Source organism: Ahaetulla prasina, chromosome 18 (genome assembly GCF_028640845.1).
Source record: "Ahaetulla prasina isolate Xishuangbanna chromosome 18, ASM2864084v1, whole genome shotgun sequence".
NCBI lineage: Eukaryota > Metazoa > Chordata > Lepidosauria > Squamata > Colubridae > Ahaetulla > Ahaetulla prasina.
Window position 1 is genome coordinate 7,002,347 of NC_080556.1, and position 17,066 is coordinate 7,019,412.

The 17,066-nt window shown below is 46.4% G+C and overlaps 2 protein-coding genes across 6 annotated transcripts in view; one reads left to right on the forward strand and one right to left on the reverse strand.

Annotated features, from left to right (window-relative positions):
* NMNAT1 (nicotinamide nucleotide adenylyltransferase 1) overlaps positions 1–17,066 on the forward strand; it is a 36,193-nt gene that overhangs the window by 930 nt on the left and 18,197 nt on the right. Inside the window, exon 1 of one of the 4 annotated variants that reach the window (XM_058161140.1) lies at positions 15,502–15,624. The exons of 2 other annotated variants lie outside the window; for them this stretch is intronic. The gene's annotated coding sequence lies outside the window, so the exon portion shown is untranslated. Of the gene's footprint in view, positions 1–15,501; positions 15,625–17,066 lie in introns of those variants that run through there. One more of the 4 variants, XM_058161139.1, reaches the window with a different exon arrangement.
* Positions 2,726–15,460, reverse strand: LZIC (leucine zipper and CTNNBIP1 domain containing). 2 transcript variants are annotated; one of them, XM_058161144.1, is made up of 7 exons: positions 15,314–15,460; positions 14,185–14,325; positions 12,132–12,267; positions 10,790–10,888; positions 10,110–10,205; positions 7,911–7,992; positions 2,733–6,377 (listed from the first exon to the last, which is right to left on the reverse strand). In XM_058161144.1, exons 2-7 carry the CDS (start codon positions 14,283–14,285, stop codon positions 6,319–6,321), a joined length of 573 nt encoding a protein of 190 aa, XP_058017127.1. In that variant the 5' UTR covers positions 14,286–14,325; positions 15,314–15,460; the 3' UTR covers positions 2,733–6,318. The 2 variants fall into 2 exon arrangements, with proteins under 2 accessions (XP_058017128.1, XP_058017127.1); XM_058161145.1 differs by lacking the exon at positions 15,314–15,460 and having other exon boundaries at positions 2,726–6,377; positions 14,185–14,288.

The window sequence follows — 17,066 nt, forward strand, 5'->3', positions numbered from 1 at the left end:
TTTATGTTGATGCTTGTGTATACTGTTGTGGCAAAATAAATAAATAAAATAAATTCCCCAGCCAGCCGTCAAATTAACAGATTCGCAAGAGTTGGAACCAACAGAAAAAAATTTAATTAAAAAATATATATATCTTAGAATGCGCAGAGGTGGACAAACTAACAAAAGAACTCCAAGGAGAAAGAGGATACAGAATATTATGAAGTGTGGTGTGGATGGTACCAATGGTTGGAAAATAGGAAAGTTAAGAAAAAGGATTAACTTGGTAAAATGTAGATGAAATAAAGGAAGGTAGATGGATAAAAGTAGACTTAAGATAAAGTTAAAACATATGTAAATAGTAAGAAAGGACTGCTTTGAATGAGCTGATAAGAAATAGTGACGTGTATATAAATGTTGTATGTTTTGTGTTTTGTTTTAATGTGTTTAAAATAAAAAACTTTAAAAAAAACAGAGTTGGAAGGGACCTTGGAGGTCATCTAGTCCAATCCCCCCCCCAAGCAGGAGACCCTACACCATTTCTGACCAATGGCAGTCCAGTCTCTTCTTGAAAGCCTCCAGTTGCAAGTGTGTTGTAAGGTTATAAGTGTTGGACCAGGTATAAGTTACTTTTTTCTGTGCCATTGTGACAGTCATTAAACAAACGGTTGTAAATTGAGGATTACCTGTAAATCAGGCCAGTTGTCTCCAAATTAATCCGACAATTTGGGAGGATTTAAGGACCCATCCGATACCCCCGTTCCCCCCCCCCCGTTTTTATAAATCAGATGAATCTGACCAACTGGTCCCATTTCCTATCGCAATCTGAATCATCATTTGCATACCTTTTGTAAGATTGCAATTAGGGGAAATAATTAATCTCTGGGAGGGCAGAATTAGACATCTATGGATTTCTATGAAATGTTGGCACCGAGATTCTGGCAAGAAACCTATCGCAGAAAATAAAGGAAGATTGCTTTATTTGTTGCTTGTCTTTTTCTTCTTGCTTTCCTTTCGTTTGCGGGGGAAAACTGTTATAAAATGAAACTGAAATTATACTTCTGTATTTAGAAGTGGACCAGATTACTGAGTCAAGAGTTAAAGAGAGCTGCTTCCCGTAGAAATTTCCTAGCCTTCAATCAAGTTGTCCCCGCCCCCTGCCCTTCAAATCATGCTGACTGGGCAATTCTGGGAGTTGAAGTCCACACTTAAAAGTTCCCAGGGTTGGAAAACAGTGCGGTAGACAAGATTTTATCCAGGAGGATCTGGTCCTTCCTTGGGAAATCTGATCCTTCGGCTCTTCTGACGCTGCCCCATCGCTCCTGGTCCTCTTCTCTTTCCTTTCACCTTTCTTAGCATTATATCATTCTCCTGAAATTATTTTCTAGGAATAATTTTTGATGGAGTGGGTGGGTGGGTGGAGGATGCAAATGTAATGACTAGTAAATAAATAAGTGTATGTAAGCATATACTCGAGTCATACAAGAAAAGCAGGGGGTTGGGCTAGAAGACCTTCAAGGTCCCTTCCAATTCTGTTATTCTGTTATTGTGTTAAATCCCAATTTTAATCTCCAGTATGACCAAATGAGGTTAGTAGCTAGTCCTATCTGGAAAGTCAGTTCAGTGTAGACCGGCCTTCTCAACTTCGGAGTCTTCTAGAAGTGTTAAGACTAGAAACTCTCATCAATCCAACCTGACATGACATGACATGTTGAGAATTAAGCTTTAGATATCTGCAGGGCAGTTTCATTGGTAAAACTGTACTGGAATGAATATACATACATACATACATTCACACACAGACAACATACATACATGCATATATTGTGCGAGTGTGTCTATCTGTAAGCAACTCGTTTATAAATTACACATAACGTTATAATAAGTCTGAAATCCACTGAAATGGGTATCAATTATCTCCCCACTGTTGAAGGACTGATCTGTTCTAATAGTGTAGAATTTATTTCAAGCTATCCGTTTCCATCAGTGGTGGGTTTCAATTTTTTTTACTACCGGTTCTGTGGGCGTGGCTTGTTGGGCGTGGCAGGGGAAGGATACTGTAAAATCTCCATTTATTATAAAATCTCCCGATTTATTATAAAATCTCTATTTCCTCCCGATCAACTGGGACTTAGGAGGCAGAGAATAGATTGGGGGCACGGCCAGTCAGAATTTTTACTACTGGTTCTCCGAACTACTCAAAACTTCCGCTACCGGTTCTCCAGAAGTGGTCAGAACCTGCTGAAACCCACCTCTGGTTTCCATGTATTAGATATGTAAACTTCGGACACACGTAATATTAAATCTTTCTTAGAATAAGTTTCTCTCCCAGTCAAATAAACCACCTTTCACTAATTGGCTAGCAGGGCAGAATGAGGGAGCCCCGTTTTTTGAGGTTGTCCCAATGAAATCCATAAAAATGCCAGAGATAAAAGCTGGGGGAACCTGCATTTGCCATGTTAGGCTCAAAAAGTCTCCCCCTGTTTTTGGTTGAACATTTCCTCAAATTCTTTTATCTGAGGCTCTCACTAAGAGGTAAGCTTCCCCGGGTGCGGCGAAAGTCCTGCTCCTTTCCTCCCTGTTGAATCTCAATCCTCTCGGTCCCAGAAGCGAACATTTTTCTGCACTTTCCAAGTTGTGGTTTAGCACTTAAAAAGGACATCAAAGCCCACAGGCTCAGAAATTGACAACCGGTGAAGCCCTTCAGATGAAAAGCCCTTAAAAAGAGCAGACGGGAACTGGAAGGGCGCACCTACGCTGCGATCTGAGACCCATCGCTGTGATCTGAGACCCATCGTGAGCACGTACACAGGGAACAGCAGGCAGTAATGACAATTAATTATTTAAGACGAGCTGAAGGCTTCCGTGCAGGCTGCGAGGAAAAAAAAAGGGATCTGGAAACATCACTCCGGGATCCTTCGGTTGGAGGCTCATTAATTAGTATGCTGTGTGAAGGAGAGGGGAGTTCTGGCCCAATTTCATCTTCCTCTAAGGAAGGAGATTTGCAATTAAGGCATCTGTTTGCCTTTTATAGCTGACCAAGAGGCCTTTTGAAGGTGTTGCCGGCTTCAGAAGGTGCCATGTGGCCTGCCTTGTCCCTGTTTGGCTGATTATATGTAATTGCTGAAGGAGAGGGCTCGGCTCCCGGCTAGAAAGCTCTCTCGACAACAAAAACAGGCATCAGACCGACTGGAGAGTTGAAAGGTTCGTATTTAAAACAAAGAGAGGTTCAAAATCGAGGCACGCATTCCGAAGCCAACAAGTTGCTTCCATCCCTTTCAAAGCCCACGGACGCTTAAAATGCATCCTTCTGCATGGTCCCCTTTCAGGGGAAGTGTGTACAACGCTTAACATTAGACAATGCGTAAGATCCACCTCTCAGCAGTGGTGGGTTTCAATTTTTTTTTATTACCGGTTCTGTGGGTGTGGCTTGGTGGGTGTGGCATGGCTTGGTGGGCGTGACAGGGGAAGGATACTGTAAAATCTCCATTCCCACCCCACTCCAGGGGAAGGATACTGTAAAATCTCCATTCCCACATCACTCCAGGGAAGGTTATTGTAAAAATCCCCATTTCCTCCCGATTAGCTGGGATTCAGGAGGCAGAGAATAGATGGGGGCGGGGCCAGTCAGAATTTTTACTACCGGTTCTCCGAACTACTTAAAATTTCCGCTACCAGTTCTCCAGAACTGGTCAGAACCTGCTGAAACCCACCTCTGCCTCTCAGGTAATTAGTATTTGGCTTTGGATAAACACACAAAAAATGATTATTTGGGGGGACACTTTAAGGCAAATAGTTACAACGCTAGAAAATCAAATTGATGCGTCTTTTGATTTTTTTAAAAAAAAAATCTCATTTAAAAGGTGTGGCATTCTAACGGTTTAAGATTAAAATAATCTCACCATGTCAAACTATCTTATTTTACACATTGCAATATCACTAAGTATCACACATAAATATTGGGGGAAAAATAGAGAACAGAGGCTTGCAGAAGAAAACAAATAAACCACTTAAGAGCTAGGAAATTCACAGATAAGGGCTGAATTTTCTGAGAATGGCCAGGTTATCACAAAGAAGCATTTAATTAAGGAAAGTAGGGAAAACTGAATAGCAGAGAAAAGGACAGAAAGTTCACAAAATACAATTCCTTCTAACCAGTTTTTAGGCATGAGAATAACCTATATATTCAGAAATCCAGAAAGGCGGGGTTCCTATTTTGCCTAGACTGTCACACCAGCATTTATCTATCTATCTATCTATCTATCTATCTATCTATCTATCTATCTATCTATCTATCTATCTATCTATCTATCTATCTATCTATCTATCTCATCTACCTATAGTAACATATCCAATTAGACACATATTTTTAATCGTTTCTAGACATTACATAATCAAGATTGCTTACAGAGAGGATTTTAAAAACGATTTAGAGTGCCCAATGCCTACTTTAAGACTCCTTAGGCTGTATTTCTAACCACTTTAAGCAAACATTTCAAACGCGGAAGCTAAAAATGAAATAAACTCCACTGTTACCTTCTCACAAACTACATTCGAAATGGAATGTCTTGTTTGAAAGCCCTGGTGTTCCTAAAAGATGGGAGGAAGGGAGAAATATAAATGGACCATGAAAATAAAATGCATTTCTCAGAGATGGTTTATTAAAGTGAGATGAGCCATGTGCAAAAAAGGAGGATGGGCGGGGGAGTACGTGCAGAGAGCCAAGCATAACAACAGAAGCCAGTTCAGAAGGAGCCACCTGTTTAAAGCTGGTGTGACAGTCCGGCGCAACCGCATAAAGCAAAGCTTGCCTTGTGCAGGGATCAGACAAATTCTTAACCATCGATAACGAAGCTACTACAAATTGTTGGTCTGGCTAGGCCATTATTCAGCCATCACAACAGGAATAGTCTTACCATAGAAAGTGATGGGCTGAATGTTTCCGTGGCACTCTAGGAGCCTTGCTTTCTCCTTTTTAACGCATCACGTTAAAGCTTGGTTCGATTACCTTGTTGACTAAAGCCTCGGGTGACGGGGCTTACGCAACCCGCTAAGCAAAACACTGCCAACCACGGCATGACTTGGTGCAACATGGGAACTGGGTTTCCCTTTGGGGGGATGTGTTGGGGCACAGACCCCCTTCCTCCAAAACAGATGTTTGTAAAGCAAGCAAATACAATCGCCCCCTTTGTTCCTATTTTTAATGAGAGCTTTTCTCAACTGGCTGCTCACAGGTTTAATTGGAACGGGCTGAAAATAGTTGATAAGATGCAGAAATAAGCAACACTTTTGTTTCCGAGTGGGCGACTTGGAGCAGAAGACACATTTAGTCGATAATATTTGACTCATTTCCCAAGGTTCATTTCCCAAGGTTCAATTAGCCTTGAAAACGCAACACATTCGTAACGTTGCGCGATTCATGCTAAAAAAACGTTCCGTACCAAAACAACGGTTTTGAGAGGTCTAACAGACGCAGGGCACCGAAATCCCTGTTCAGGAAACGGCACAGGCCACTCGTAAGGGGAGGGCCCCCCGTAGCCCCTTACTTCTATTTAAGACACCGTTTCGTGCTGCCCTTAGAACATATAGGCAGAACAATAGCTCATAGTTGTAACACTACGAGCTTAACACAAGGGAAGCCAGAGGCCCCCGGCATCTTTCGGCTGCTTCCCACTGTGCTCACTGTCATTCCGATGCACAAAGTTAAACTGGCCCAGAAAATTCCTTACAGGGGTGCTATTGTTTGCCCTGTCGTGTCTGTGCTGTACAGCCGTACCCAGTGACATCAAACAGGTTAGAAGAATAGGCGGTCGGCTTGTAGGCAATCTAGGATTTGAGAGAGGCACCGTTTCCACCAAGGGCTGCTGCCTGCGTTCCGCAGCCCCTACTCCCCATTTTTTTTTAAAAAAAAAAACCGACCAATTTCCTGCAAGCAGTTCAACATAACGCAGCTGTAGAGATTGAAAAGGCTGCTAAAGAGAGAGGCTTTGTCTCGTTGTGTGCAACCTCTTTACTGGTCAGGGTGCATCTGATGGACACAGAAGGCGAGGGAGCCAACCTCTCAGAACTGCACAAAAGCTGACAACAACAGCAAATTAGGATGTAATGTTTTTGGTGGTGTTTTTTTGTTTTGTGTTGTTTTTAGAAAGTACCTCTGTGCTTCAGCTGCAAGATGCGCGTTGCTGACTTTGAAAAGGCTGCGACCTGTTTGTTTTAGATTAACTCGCCGTTAGAATAACAAATATTACAAAAGGTTCGTAAGAAACACACAAATACAACGTGATTAAAAAAAAAGAGTCCAATGCATCTAGTCTCCGGAAAGAAGAAAAAAAGGAGTCTTCATTGCTTTGATTTTTCTACCTCAAAGCTTGCCAGGGCGAAGACTTTATCCCCAGATCCTGTCGTCAAAGGAAAACAAGCAAAACAAATTAAAATTCTTTTAAGTGTCCCTTCTTTAACTGACACAGGACGTAAGAAAGTTCCTTTCTGTTCTATTCTGGCCATAAAATACACCTTTTAAACTACCAATTAAATTTTGAACCGGGTTCCCTTGGCTGAATTATTTTCCTGACGTTTGATCAGGTCCAACTGGTATAGCTGTTGGTCAGAGGAGGATGTGAACTCTAAGGGGATTCCCGGTCTGCATGGCGATTAAGATCAGTCATGGGATTGACCCTTTGAGACTCTTATTGTTGTGTCTTGTCCGCTCTCACTGCAGCCGGGGTCTGCTTATCTGCTCCCGAACACGGAGGAATGTATGCCTCCCGGCCCCAGTTCTGGCTCCATGCCCAGACAAGCTGCAGAGGAGGGAGCACCCCCCCCGGCCCCAGCCCTGGCTCCATGCCCAGGCAAACGGAGCAGCTAGACCCCTCCCCCTCCTCCACAGCATGTGAGCCTGAGGAAAGTTTACTTCCAACAACAGCTGATTGGAGTGACCCTCGCATCAGAAGACTGGATAGGCGGAGGCAACAGAAGGAAGGGAGGGGCAGGCTTTAATGAGTGCTGAGTCATGGAGCCACACCCCATGGCCTATATAAAGGATCTACTTTCTGGCAGTCTCTGAGTCAGGCAAAAGTCGAACTTATCTTGCTGAAGTCACTTACTGGTCTCCTGCCTGCTCTGAGGACTTTGCTAGGACTTTGGGCAGAGCTGCAGAGGCAAGCCTGATTCGGATTTCCCTGACCCGGCCGTCAGCGGAGGAGTGGGACACGACACTTATTTTTTGTGACAATCCTTGTCAAAAGCAGACAGCGGCTGGAATCTAAGAGTGGCTAAGATTGTGATAATCGTTCAGGGGAAAAAAAAAAACATTCCCGATGCAGGTAGTCTTCAACTTACAACCAAAATGCAGCCCAAGGTTTCTGTTGCTAAGCGACACAGTGAGTTTTGCCCTGTTTTACCCCCTTTCCTGCCACAGATGTTAAGTGAATCACTGCATTGGTTAAGTCAGTAACACAGCTGTTAAGTGCTTCCGGCTTCCTCATTTACTTTTGATTGTCAGAAGGTCACAAAAGCTGATTGTTACACAACCCTGGGACTCTGCAGCCGTCATAAATGCGAACCAGTTGCCAAGCATCTGAATTTTGATCACGTGATCATGGGGATGCTGCAAAGTTCGTTAAGTGTGACAAAACGGCCGTAAGTCACTTTGCTCAGTGCTTTTGTAACTTGGAATGGTCACTAAACGAATGGCTATAAGTCGAGGACTACCTGTAGATGTCTTTGACCTACTGCTGGGTGTGGAAACGGCACGTTCTTGCTTACTGACCTGAATTATGTGAGAGAAGCATAGCCAGAAACTAAAACCCATTTAAATGCTCTTAACTGACATTTGCAGTGAGAAACGGCTGTTGTGGGGTGTGGGACTGGCACACCTGAGCCCCGAAAGAAGGGTGGGTAGAAAACGAACTGAAAAGAATTTTCTTTTTTACCAAGATCGGTCGAGACCTTCTCAAACTGGTTGAGAGCCGTTCCTGCGTTCGTTGAAAGGAAAATTTCATCGCTGGGGGTCAACTGAAAATAAGGAGAAAGAGCACACGGTCGACTGTATAGCACTGATACGGTACCTCTGCAGTCAATTTGAATCATCTGTCATTTCATGGGTTGAGCAGATAGAGAAAAGAACACTTTCAGTTGCTAATGAGGTCATCAAATGCTTTTGAAGTGCGGTGTCCATCTTAAGTCCTATGGACCTATGCTGGCTGAGGAATTTTGGGCTGGGATTGAAAAACTTTAGCAACCGGTAAAACGTAAAACGGTAAAAGATGGTGGGTTGCCATGGCCACGTTTGGGGGGGGCGTGTTTTGACCCTCCCCAGGCTCCAGAGGTTTTCCTCGAGCCTCCAGGAGGGCGAAAACAGCCTCCCCTGGGCTCCAGAGGCTGGACACGGGTCCATTTTTGGACTTCTGGAAGGCCCATTTTTTGCCCTCCCAAGGGCCCTACACTTACCTCGCATCCAAAACGGGCTGCCTGGAGACTCCTGGGAGGGGAGGGGTGGGGCCATCCAGTCCTTGCAACTACCGGTTCAGTGAACCCAATGTAAAATTAGCATCCAGTTCTCCCGAACCGCCTGAATCCCATCCCTGGTTGAAGTCCACAAGTCTTAAAAGTTGCCAAGTTTGGATACCTCTGATTTAAATGATATGTAGACAGAAACTTCAACCCTGTGGCTTCGTGTGGGAAACAAGGAAGAATAGGAAACTGTTGTGACTTGTCCTCCCTCCTCTCCTCAGCCGGGCCCCTCCCGTCTCCAACCGGGCCTGTTATCAGACTTGGAGTCTGATAATGAAGATGAACGGCCTGTCATGCCTCCAGCCCCCGGCCCTGGCCCCATGCCCGGAGAGGATACCAGGAGTGAACGAACAAGCCCAATAAACCTCACTCATACGGCATGTGTTCCTTTGGCTCAGCTGTCAGAGGAAGCCAGCCAGGTGCTGGAATTACTGACAGCAGATCCAGCTGAAGACAATTCAGCGTGGGAGGACCCTCGCTTCCGGAGATCTGAGAGGTGATGCCAGCAGAAGGAGGGGTGGGGCCATCCTGTCCTTGCAACTACCGGTTCGGTGAACCCGATGTAAAATTAGCATCCGGTTCTCCCGAATCGCCTGAATCCCATCCCTGGTTGAAGTCCACAAGTCTTAAAACTTGCCAAGATTGGATACCTCTGATTTAAATGATATGTAGACAGAAACTTCAACCCTGTGGCTTCGTGCGGGAAACAAGGAAGAATAGGAAACTGTTGTGACTCGTCCTCCCTCCTCTCCTCAGCCGGGCCCCTCCCGTCTCCAACCGGGCCTGTTATCAGATTCGGAGTCTGATAATGAAGATGAACGGCCTGTCATGCGTCCAGCCCCCGGCCCTGGCCCCATGCCCGGAGAGGATGCCAGGAGTGAACGAACAAGCCCGATAAACCTCACTCATACGGCGTGTGTTCCTTTGGCTCAGCCGTCAGAGGAAGCCAGCCAGGTGCTGGAATTACTGACAGCAGATCCAGCTGAAGACAATTCAGAGTACCCTCGCTTCTGGAGATCTGAGAGGTGACGCCAGCAGAAGGAGGGGTGGGGCAGGCCTGGATAAATGCTGAGTCATGGAGCCACACCCCACAGCCTATATAAAGGACCTGCTTTTGGCATTCCAACCTTGAGTCAAGCAAAGTCTTAGCTAGTTTGCTGATATCGGACTCTATCACTGAAGTCACAACTTGGACTCCTGCCTGCCCTGATAAACCTCGAAGGAACTTGGCAAGCTGCAAAGGCTTCGTTGCCAAGTCTGTTACGGACTTCCTTGACTCGTGCGTCGGAGTGGGAATGGGACACGACAGAAACTATCATATTAAAAAAAGTAATATAACTGGATTTTGTACTGTATAATACATATGAATACAGTTAATTAATCTTACTATCTAGGGCACAACTTCCCTTTCAAGATGAAGTACACGATAAGGTATCATAAAGCAGAACGGCCAAGCATAATCAGCTGATCAAAGCTACATTTAAAATCTTCTCAACTCTGCTCCGTTCCATTAAAATATTGAGATCGGACGAAGCAAGAAAAGTCCTGTTTTAATTGAGTTCGCCAAAATCAAGTCCTTATGTGGGAATTCCAGGGATGGGGGTGCCATCCTAAAGTACCTTTTCTCCCAGCTTCCGGAGAGCCGTGAGGATTTCCATCTTCTGCTGAGTGTAGAGGTCTCCTCCCAGTTTCCCTACTATCAGGTCTCTGTCCATCTAAGCAGGAAAGGAGAAGTCGTTATCAGCCTCCAATTACATACGTGACCTTTGAGGATAAAGTTGGCGCGCACCTGTGACTGGGAATCAGTTATACACTGGAGGGCTGGGAAGCTCGCCCGGGGAGTGTGGCTCCCGGCTTCCAGAACGACGTTATTCGTCAGAGCAAGAAGACAAAAAAAGATTGCCATTTCTTCTTCACAGCAAAACCGCTTGTGAATATGTTGAGCCAACACAACTCAGGCAAGGCTCCGTACACCAGTGCAAGGTTTAAGCAACTTGCGTCAATCGTACCAAAAAAAACCAACAACAATACCAACCCCAAAATCACTTTCAATCATTGTTAACCATGCAGGTTCCCAGGCTAGGTCAATCTATTAAAAAACAAGATTTAAGAAAAGGATGGCGAAATAAAATGGAACCTGTCAGCGGGGACCCCGATTCTCGAAATAAAACCATTTATTTCCGTCTTGGCCCCCCAAAATATTTTGTTTTTCAGAAGGAAAGCGGTAACACTCTTCATGCCTTTTCACTTATTAAAAGAACAGCGTTTGTTTGTTTGGACAAAAGGAAAACATCCTCACCTCAGCCAATCTTGTCCTCAATTGCCCAGGCTGTTTTTTCGCAAACATTCTGATGACTTCTGGAGTTTTAAAAGCCTGGCTAATGGCGGCTTGTATAGCCTAAAAGATAAAATGTAAATAACTTGTAGCGAATATCAATAGACAAGGTTACTTCGTGTTACATGGATACGATAAATATTATTATCATGAGTTATTTCTATGAACTAGCAAGGGGCACTGAACCTCTAAGAAGTTCCTTTGCTATCAGCACATGGGATGCTTCCTGTTCATTAGTCACTTAAAAAGCAGCCAGCTTTTGCAATTTTTAATACCTGAAGCATTAATTTATAAAACCAGAGCACCGTATAGTTCTGCGGTTAAGAGCAACAGTTGGACTGCAAGCAAGTTAACATGCCTTCCGTGGTCATTATTATTTTATAACAAACATTATTGCTCATATTAATCTTTAATCTTACTGTACTGGACTTGTCAATCCTCTTAACTACATTACAGGTAGTCCTCACCTTACGGCCACAATTAAGCCTAAAATTTCTCTTGTTAACCGAGACATTTGTCAGGTGAGTTTTTGCCCCGTTTTGTGACTATTCTTGCCACAGTTGCTAAGTGAATCACTGCGATTGATAAGTGAGTAAGCCAGTTGTTAAAGTGAACCTGGCTTCCCCATTGACTTTGCTTGTGAGAAGGTCTCAAAAGGGGATCACGTAAACCCTGAGACACAACAACGGTCGTAAATAGGAAACAATTCCCAAGCATCCGAATTTTGATCAAGTGATGCTCTAAAGGTCATAACTGTGAAAAACGGCCATATGTCATATTTTTCAGTTCTGTTGTAATGAACTGTGATAAGTCAAGGATTAGAATTTAGAATAATAGAATTGGAAAGGACCTTGGAGGTCTTCTAGTCCAACCCCCTGCTTAGGCAGGAAACCGTACATGGCTTCAGACAAAGGGCTATTCAACATATTCTTAAAAACTTCCAGTGTTGGCACATTCACAACTTCTGCAGGCAAGTTGTTCCACTGATTGAGTGTTCTAAGTGTCAGGAAATTTCTCCTTAGTTCTAAGTTGCTTCTCTCCTTGATTAGTTTCTTGTTCTACCTTCAGGGGCTTTGGAGAATAGCTTGACTCCCTCTTCTTTGGGGCAGCCCCTGAGATATTGGAACACTGCTGTCATGTCTCCCCTAGTCCTTCTTTTCACTAAACTAGACATACCCAGTTCCTGGAATTCCCAGGACCCAGGAATTCTTAAAATACCCATCCTTCGCTTTGGAAACAAAAGGAATCTAGAAAAATGCAGGAGATATTTGACATACAATCACCCAAATTCAAGCCAAATGCTCACCAGTTGCATCCCACCGAGCTCATCTACCAAGGTCATATTGCCAGAGATAATTTTTTTCAAGGAGTCGTTGAACTCGCTCAGCTGCTCAAGTGTTTCCTTCTTGGTTTCTTCGTACTCACTGACATCCAGTTCGTCTCTGCAAGGGAGCCAATCGCAGTATGGTTTTAGCTGCAGGTAGCAATAGGGATGCGGTGACTCAGCGGCTAAGATGCTGAGCTTGTCAATCGAAAGGTCAACAGTTCAGCGGTTCGAATCCCTAGCTCTGCGTAATGGGGTGAGTGTTGTGGTCCGCCAGCAGCCTGCGGAGCTGGCAGCAGAGTAGGACAGTGAGGAGACTGGGGAGGACAATGGGCCAGTCCTGGAGTCAAGGGAAGGTCAGGACAAGGGCTCTGCGTCAGAGGCAGAGATGGGCCAAGGCCATCTGGGAGCAATGCACAGACTCCGGAGCCTCCAGAGGCGGACAGCAAAGAGGCAGAGGAACAGGAACAGCCTGTTCCTAGTGCACATATGCGAAGAACTGCCAGAAGGCAAGAGCAGCTAAAGCAAAAAGGATGACTCAGGAGTAAGGCCAGGAGATCATTGGCCCCTCATATAAGGCTTAAAAGAGCAGCAATAGCGCTTGGGCTCTTTGTAGGAAAGCAACGTTGCTACAATTGTTTCTAGTCAGCGTTTCCTGTTTATGAACTTTGTGGGGCTTTGCCAAGAAAAACCTTGAAGACAAAGGTTTGTGATAAGGTCGAAGGACTTTTTCTGAAGGACTTTGTTTTGGAATTAATTTGGACTAAGCTAAAAATGAAGTATTTCTCAGCTGTTCTAATAAAATATGTTTGTTTAAGATTGATTGTGTCTGGTAATAACTATTTGGGCCTAGGTCAAAACAGTGAGCTCCCGTGACTTATCCCAGCTTCTGCCAACCTAGCAGTTCGAAAGCACGTAAAAAATGCCAGTAGAAAAATAGGGACCCTTTTGGCGGGAAGATCAGAGCGTTCCGTGCGCCTTTGGCGTTGAGACATGCCGGCCACATGACCACGGAGACGTCTTCGGACAGCGCTGGCTCCTCGGCTTTGAAACGGAAATGAGCAGCGCCCCCTAAGAGTCGGGAACGATTAGCACATACGTGTCAAGGGAACCTTTACCTTTATCTAGCAGCATACAGGTAGTTCCCGACTCATGGCCACAATGGAGCCCAAAATTTCTGTTGCTAAGTGGGATGCTTGTCAAGTGAATTTTGCCCTATTTTACATCTTTCTTGCCACATTTGTTAGGCGAATCAGTGCAGTGAAGTTAGTAACATTAAGGGAATCTGACTTCCCCACTGACTTTACTTGCCAAAAAGGGATCACGTCTCCCCAGGACACTGCAACTGTCATAAATATGAGTCCATTGCCAAGTGTCTGAATTTTGATCATGTGACCATACATTTCTCAGTGCCTTTGTAACTTTGAATGGTCACTAAACGAACTGTTGTTAGTCAAGGACTACCTATATTCCCAATCTAGGGTAAGTAACCTACCTATAGCAGGAATGGTTAAACTGAAGCAACATAGCAGCAAACGGCGCACCAGGGAATATTTAGCTATGCTTACGGCAAACGGCAATTTTAAGCTTTTGGGACACACAAAACTGTGGTATACTCTTAAAAACAAAAATCAATAAAAAGAACCCAAGTGTGTACAACCTCCCCCCTCGTCCCCCACACACACTGAATCTCCTTCCCAAAAATCCTGGGCTCTCGTCTTGATGCAAATGATTGTAGCAAATAAATATTTGGCATTGACCAGCTGAGGAATTCGGCAAAATGACTTTTTCCAAGTTCACCTGGGCTTTATGCAGGAGGTATCTGGTTGCACATGATGCTTTGGGGCGGAAACATGGGAGCAGTCGTTTTGCTAAGCAGAAGAAAACCCCCCCACCCCCCCACCCCACACACGTCAACTTCAGAGCTGGTAAACTCTGAAATCTGCCCCATTCCCTCTCACGTTTGATCCAAGGATCCACGGCAGATTAGTCATGTCCGCAAGGGCATGCGCCCCCTCCTCCCCTCGTCCCTTACCTGCACTCCTCCAGATCCTGCAGCTGTTGCATCAGCCTGTCCAGCTGCTCTTCCAAGTTCTGCTTCAGCTTGCTGGTCTCCATGGTTCCCCTCGAAGCCATTTTAAGTCATCTGCTACACGGCAAATGACAGGAGAGGGCCCTGCCATAGGATGAATAGGTAGAAACTCTCTTAATTTGGGGGGAAAAAAGGGGGAAGGGGCTGCAGCCTTCTCCCTCCATCTCCCTCCCCTCTCTCTCTCTCCCTCCCTCCCCCCTCTCCCTCCCTCCCTCCGCCATCTCTCCCTCCCTCTCCCCCTCCCTTTCTCCCCATCTCTCCCTTGCTCCCTCTCTCCCTCCCCCCTCTCCCTCCATCTCCCTCCCTCTCCACCTCCCTTTCTGCCCATCTCTCCCTCCCACCCCTCTCTCTCCCTCCTTCCTCCACCCTCTCTCCTCCCTCTCCCACTCTCCTCTCCCTCTCTCCCTCTCTCTCCCTCCCTCCCTCTCTCTCTCCCTCCCCCATCTCTCCTCTCTCTCTCCCTCCATCCTCCCTCTCCCTCCCTCCGCCATCTCTCCCTCCCTCTCCCTCTCCCCCTCCCTTTCTCCCCATCTCTCCCTTGCTCCCTCTCTCCCTCCCCCCTCTCCCTCCATCTCCTCCCTCCCTCCCTTTCTCCCCATCTCTCCCTCCCACCCCTCTCTCCTCCACCCCTCTCTCCTCCACCCCTCTCTCCTCCCTCTCCACTCTCCCTCTCCCTTTCTCCCTCCCCCTCCCTCTCTCTCCCTCCCTCCTCCCTCTTTCTCCCTCCCCCCCATCTCTCCCTCTCTTTCTCTCTCCCTGGAAGGCATTTGGGGGCCAAGAAAAATGTTATATTCAGGTTTGAGGGATGCACTCCAGTTGCTAATTTATTTATTTTTATTTTTATTTTTTAATTTTAGCAGCGGGGTTCGTGATCTTAGCATTGTGCCAAGGGGGCGGAGGCCCCACTTCCAGTTGCTGATTCAGCTCAGGTCCAGCGCTTTCGAAGCCCCCCGCAATCCCACCCCACCCCTTCTTCCTATCCGACATCTCCCCTCCCCAACTCCTCCCTATGGAAACCCCTCCCACCCCACCCCTCCCGCAATGCCACTCCCTGGCCTCGCCCCTCCCTTACCCACGCGCGCTCCTTCCTCCTCTCCAGCCTCCCCCGGGTGGATGAGAAGGCGAACCCCGCCCACTCCTTCAATCACATCTCCCCTTTGGCAGCAGAGGCCGAGTGGGGGGGGAAATTATAGCCGGGAGGACCGTCCCCGTCCCACTTCCGGTTTGGAGGCCTTGGGGGAACCTTCCTGGGCGTCGGACCCAACGCCACTTCCTGTCCGCGGAGCCAATCAGAACTGCTGCTTTCGCTCCGGCCGCTTCTTCAGCCTCTCGGCTGTTTCGACCGCGTAGTTTCAGTTCCAGGCTGAAGCCGTTAGCCGGCCGGTAAGGAGCCTCCCAATTTTGGGTGGGTGGGTGGGTGGTTTGGGTGCAGGACGGGTGGGCGACCCTTGCCACCGTAGCAAGCCACGGGAGCTTATTCCCGCAGCCCAATCAGAAGCTCATAAAAGAAATACAGGTAGTCCTCGACTTACGACGCTTCGTCTAGGGCAGGGGTCTCCAACCTTGGTCCCTTTAAGACTTGTGGACTTCAACTCCCAGAATCCCTCAGCCAGCTTTGCTTTGCTGACTGACAGCTTTGCTGGCTGAGGGACTCTGGGAGTTGAAGTCCACAAGTCTTAAAGGGACCAAGGTTGGAGACCCCTAGTCTAGGGACCGTTCAAAGTTGTAAAGGCGCTGAAAAAAAAGGGGGGGGAGACTTTGTGACTGTGTTTTGCACTTACGACCGCCACAGCCGTCACGATCCCCACCATCGCGCGATCGAAATTCAAAATGCTTTGGCCGCGGACTCACATTTATGACGGTCCCAGCGTCCCCGGGCGTCGTGCCACCCGGCTTTTGCGACAAAGTCGACGGGGAAATCCGCATCCGCTTAACCGTCCGTGTTATTCACGGAAGAAATGCGACGATTCGCTTAACAACTCCAGCAAGAAAAGCCGTAAAATGGGGCAAACTCACGGCTTAGCAACATAGATTTTAGATTCGGGTTCTGGTCGTAACTCGAGGACTACCTGAATAAAAGTCTGATTTTCTGTAAGAAAAAAACCCGAGCAGTCCTTGGTCTTCGAGATGTAGTTAGACTAGCAAAGTCCAGTATCAGATCCCCTTTTCTGGTGACCCCTGCAAGGCAAGGATGCTGTTGGTGTTGCCATCTTCTGGAAGTGTTATTCTTTACCAATTTAGCTGCGGCTCGCTCTATCTGTTGTCTCTGAGAGCCAACGAGATCCAATCCTGATGATCTTTTCCAGATCAGCCAGGATCTGTTAGGCGCCATCATTTAGAAGGCTGCGGACGGAAGCTGGTTTCATAATATCCGGATTTGACCATGCTAAGGAAATGGAGAACTAGGCCTGGTTTCCCTTTCTCTATTACAAGAGCAGGAGCAACAATCTAATATTCATTTATGGAGTTTTTCTAGACTCCATAGAGTCTTTTCTAGATAGGGCTGAGGTGGAGATGTTGTTGTTGTTAGTTGCGAAGTCGGGTCCGACCCATCGCGACCCCATGGACAACATTCCTCCAGGCCTTCCTGTCCTCTACCATCCTCTGGAGTCCATTTAAACTCATGCCTACTGCTTCAGTGACTCCATCCAGCCACCTCGTTCTCTGCCGTCCCCTTCTTCTTTTGCCCTCCATCCTTCCCAGCATTCAGCTCTTCTCCAGGGAGTCCTTCCTTCTCATTAGGTGGCCAAATGCGGTGGAGATGAGCAACTGCAAAAACACTTTTTATGTATTCCTTTTTTGCTAAGGATAATTGGGTTATTTTA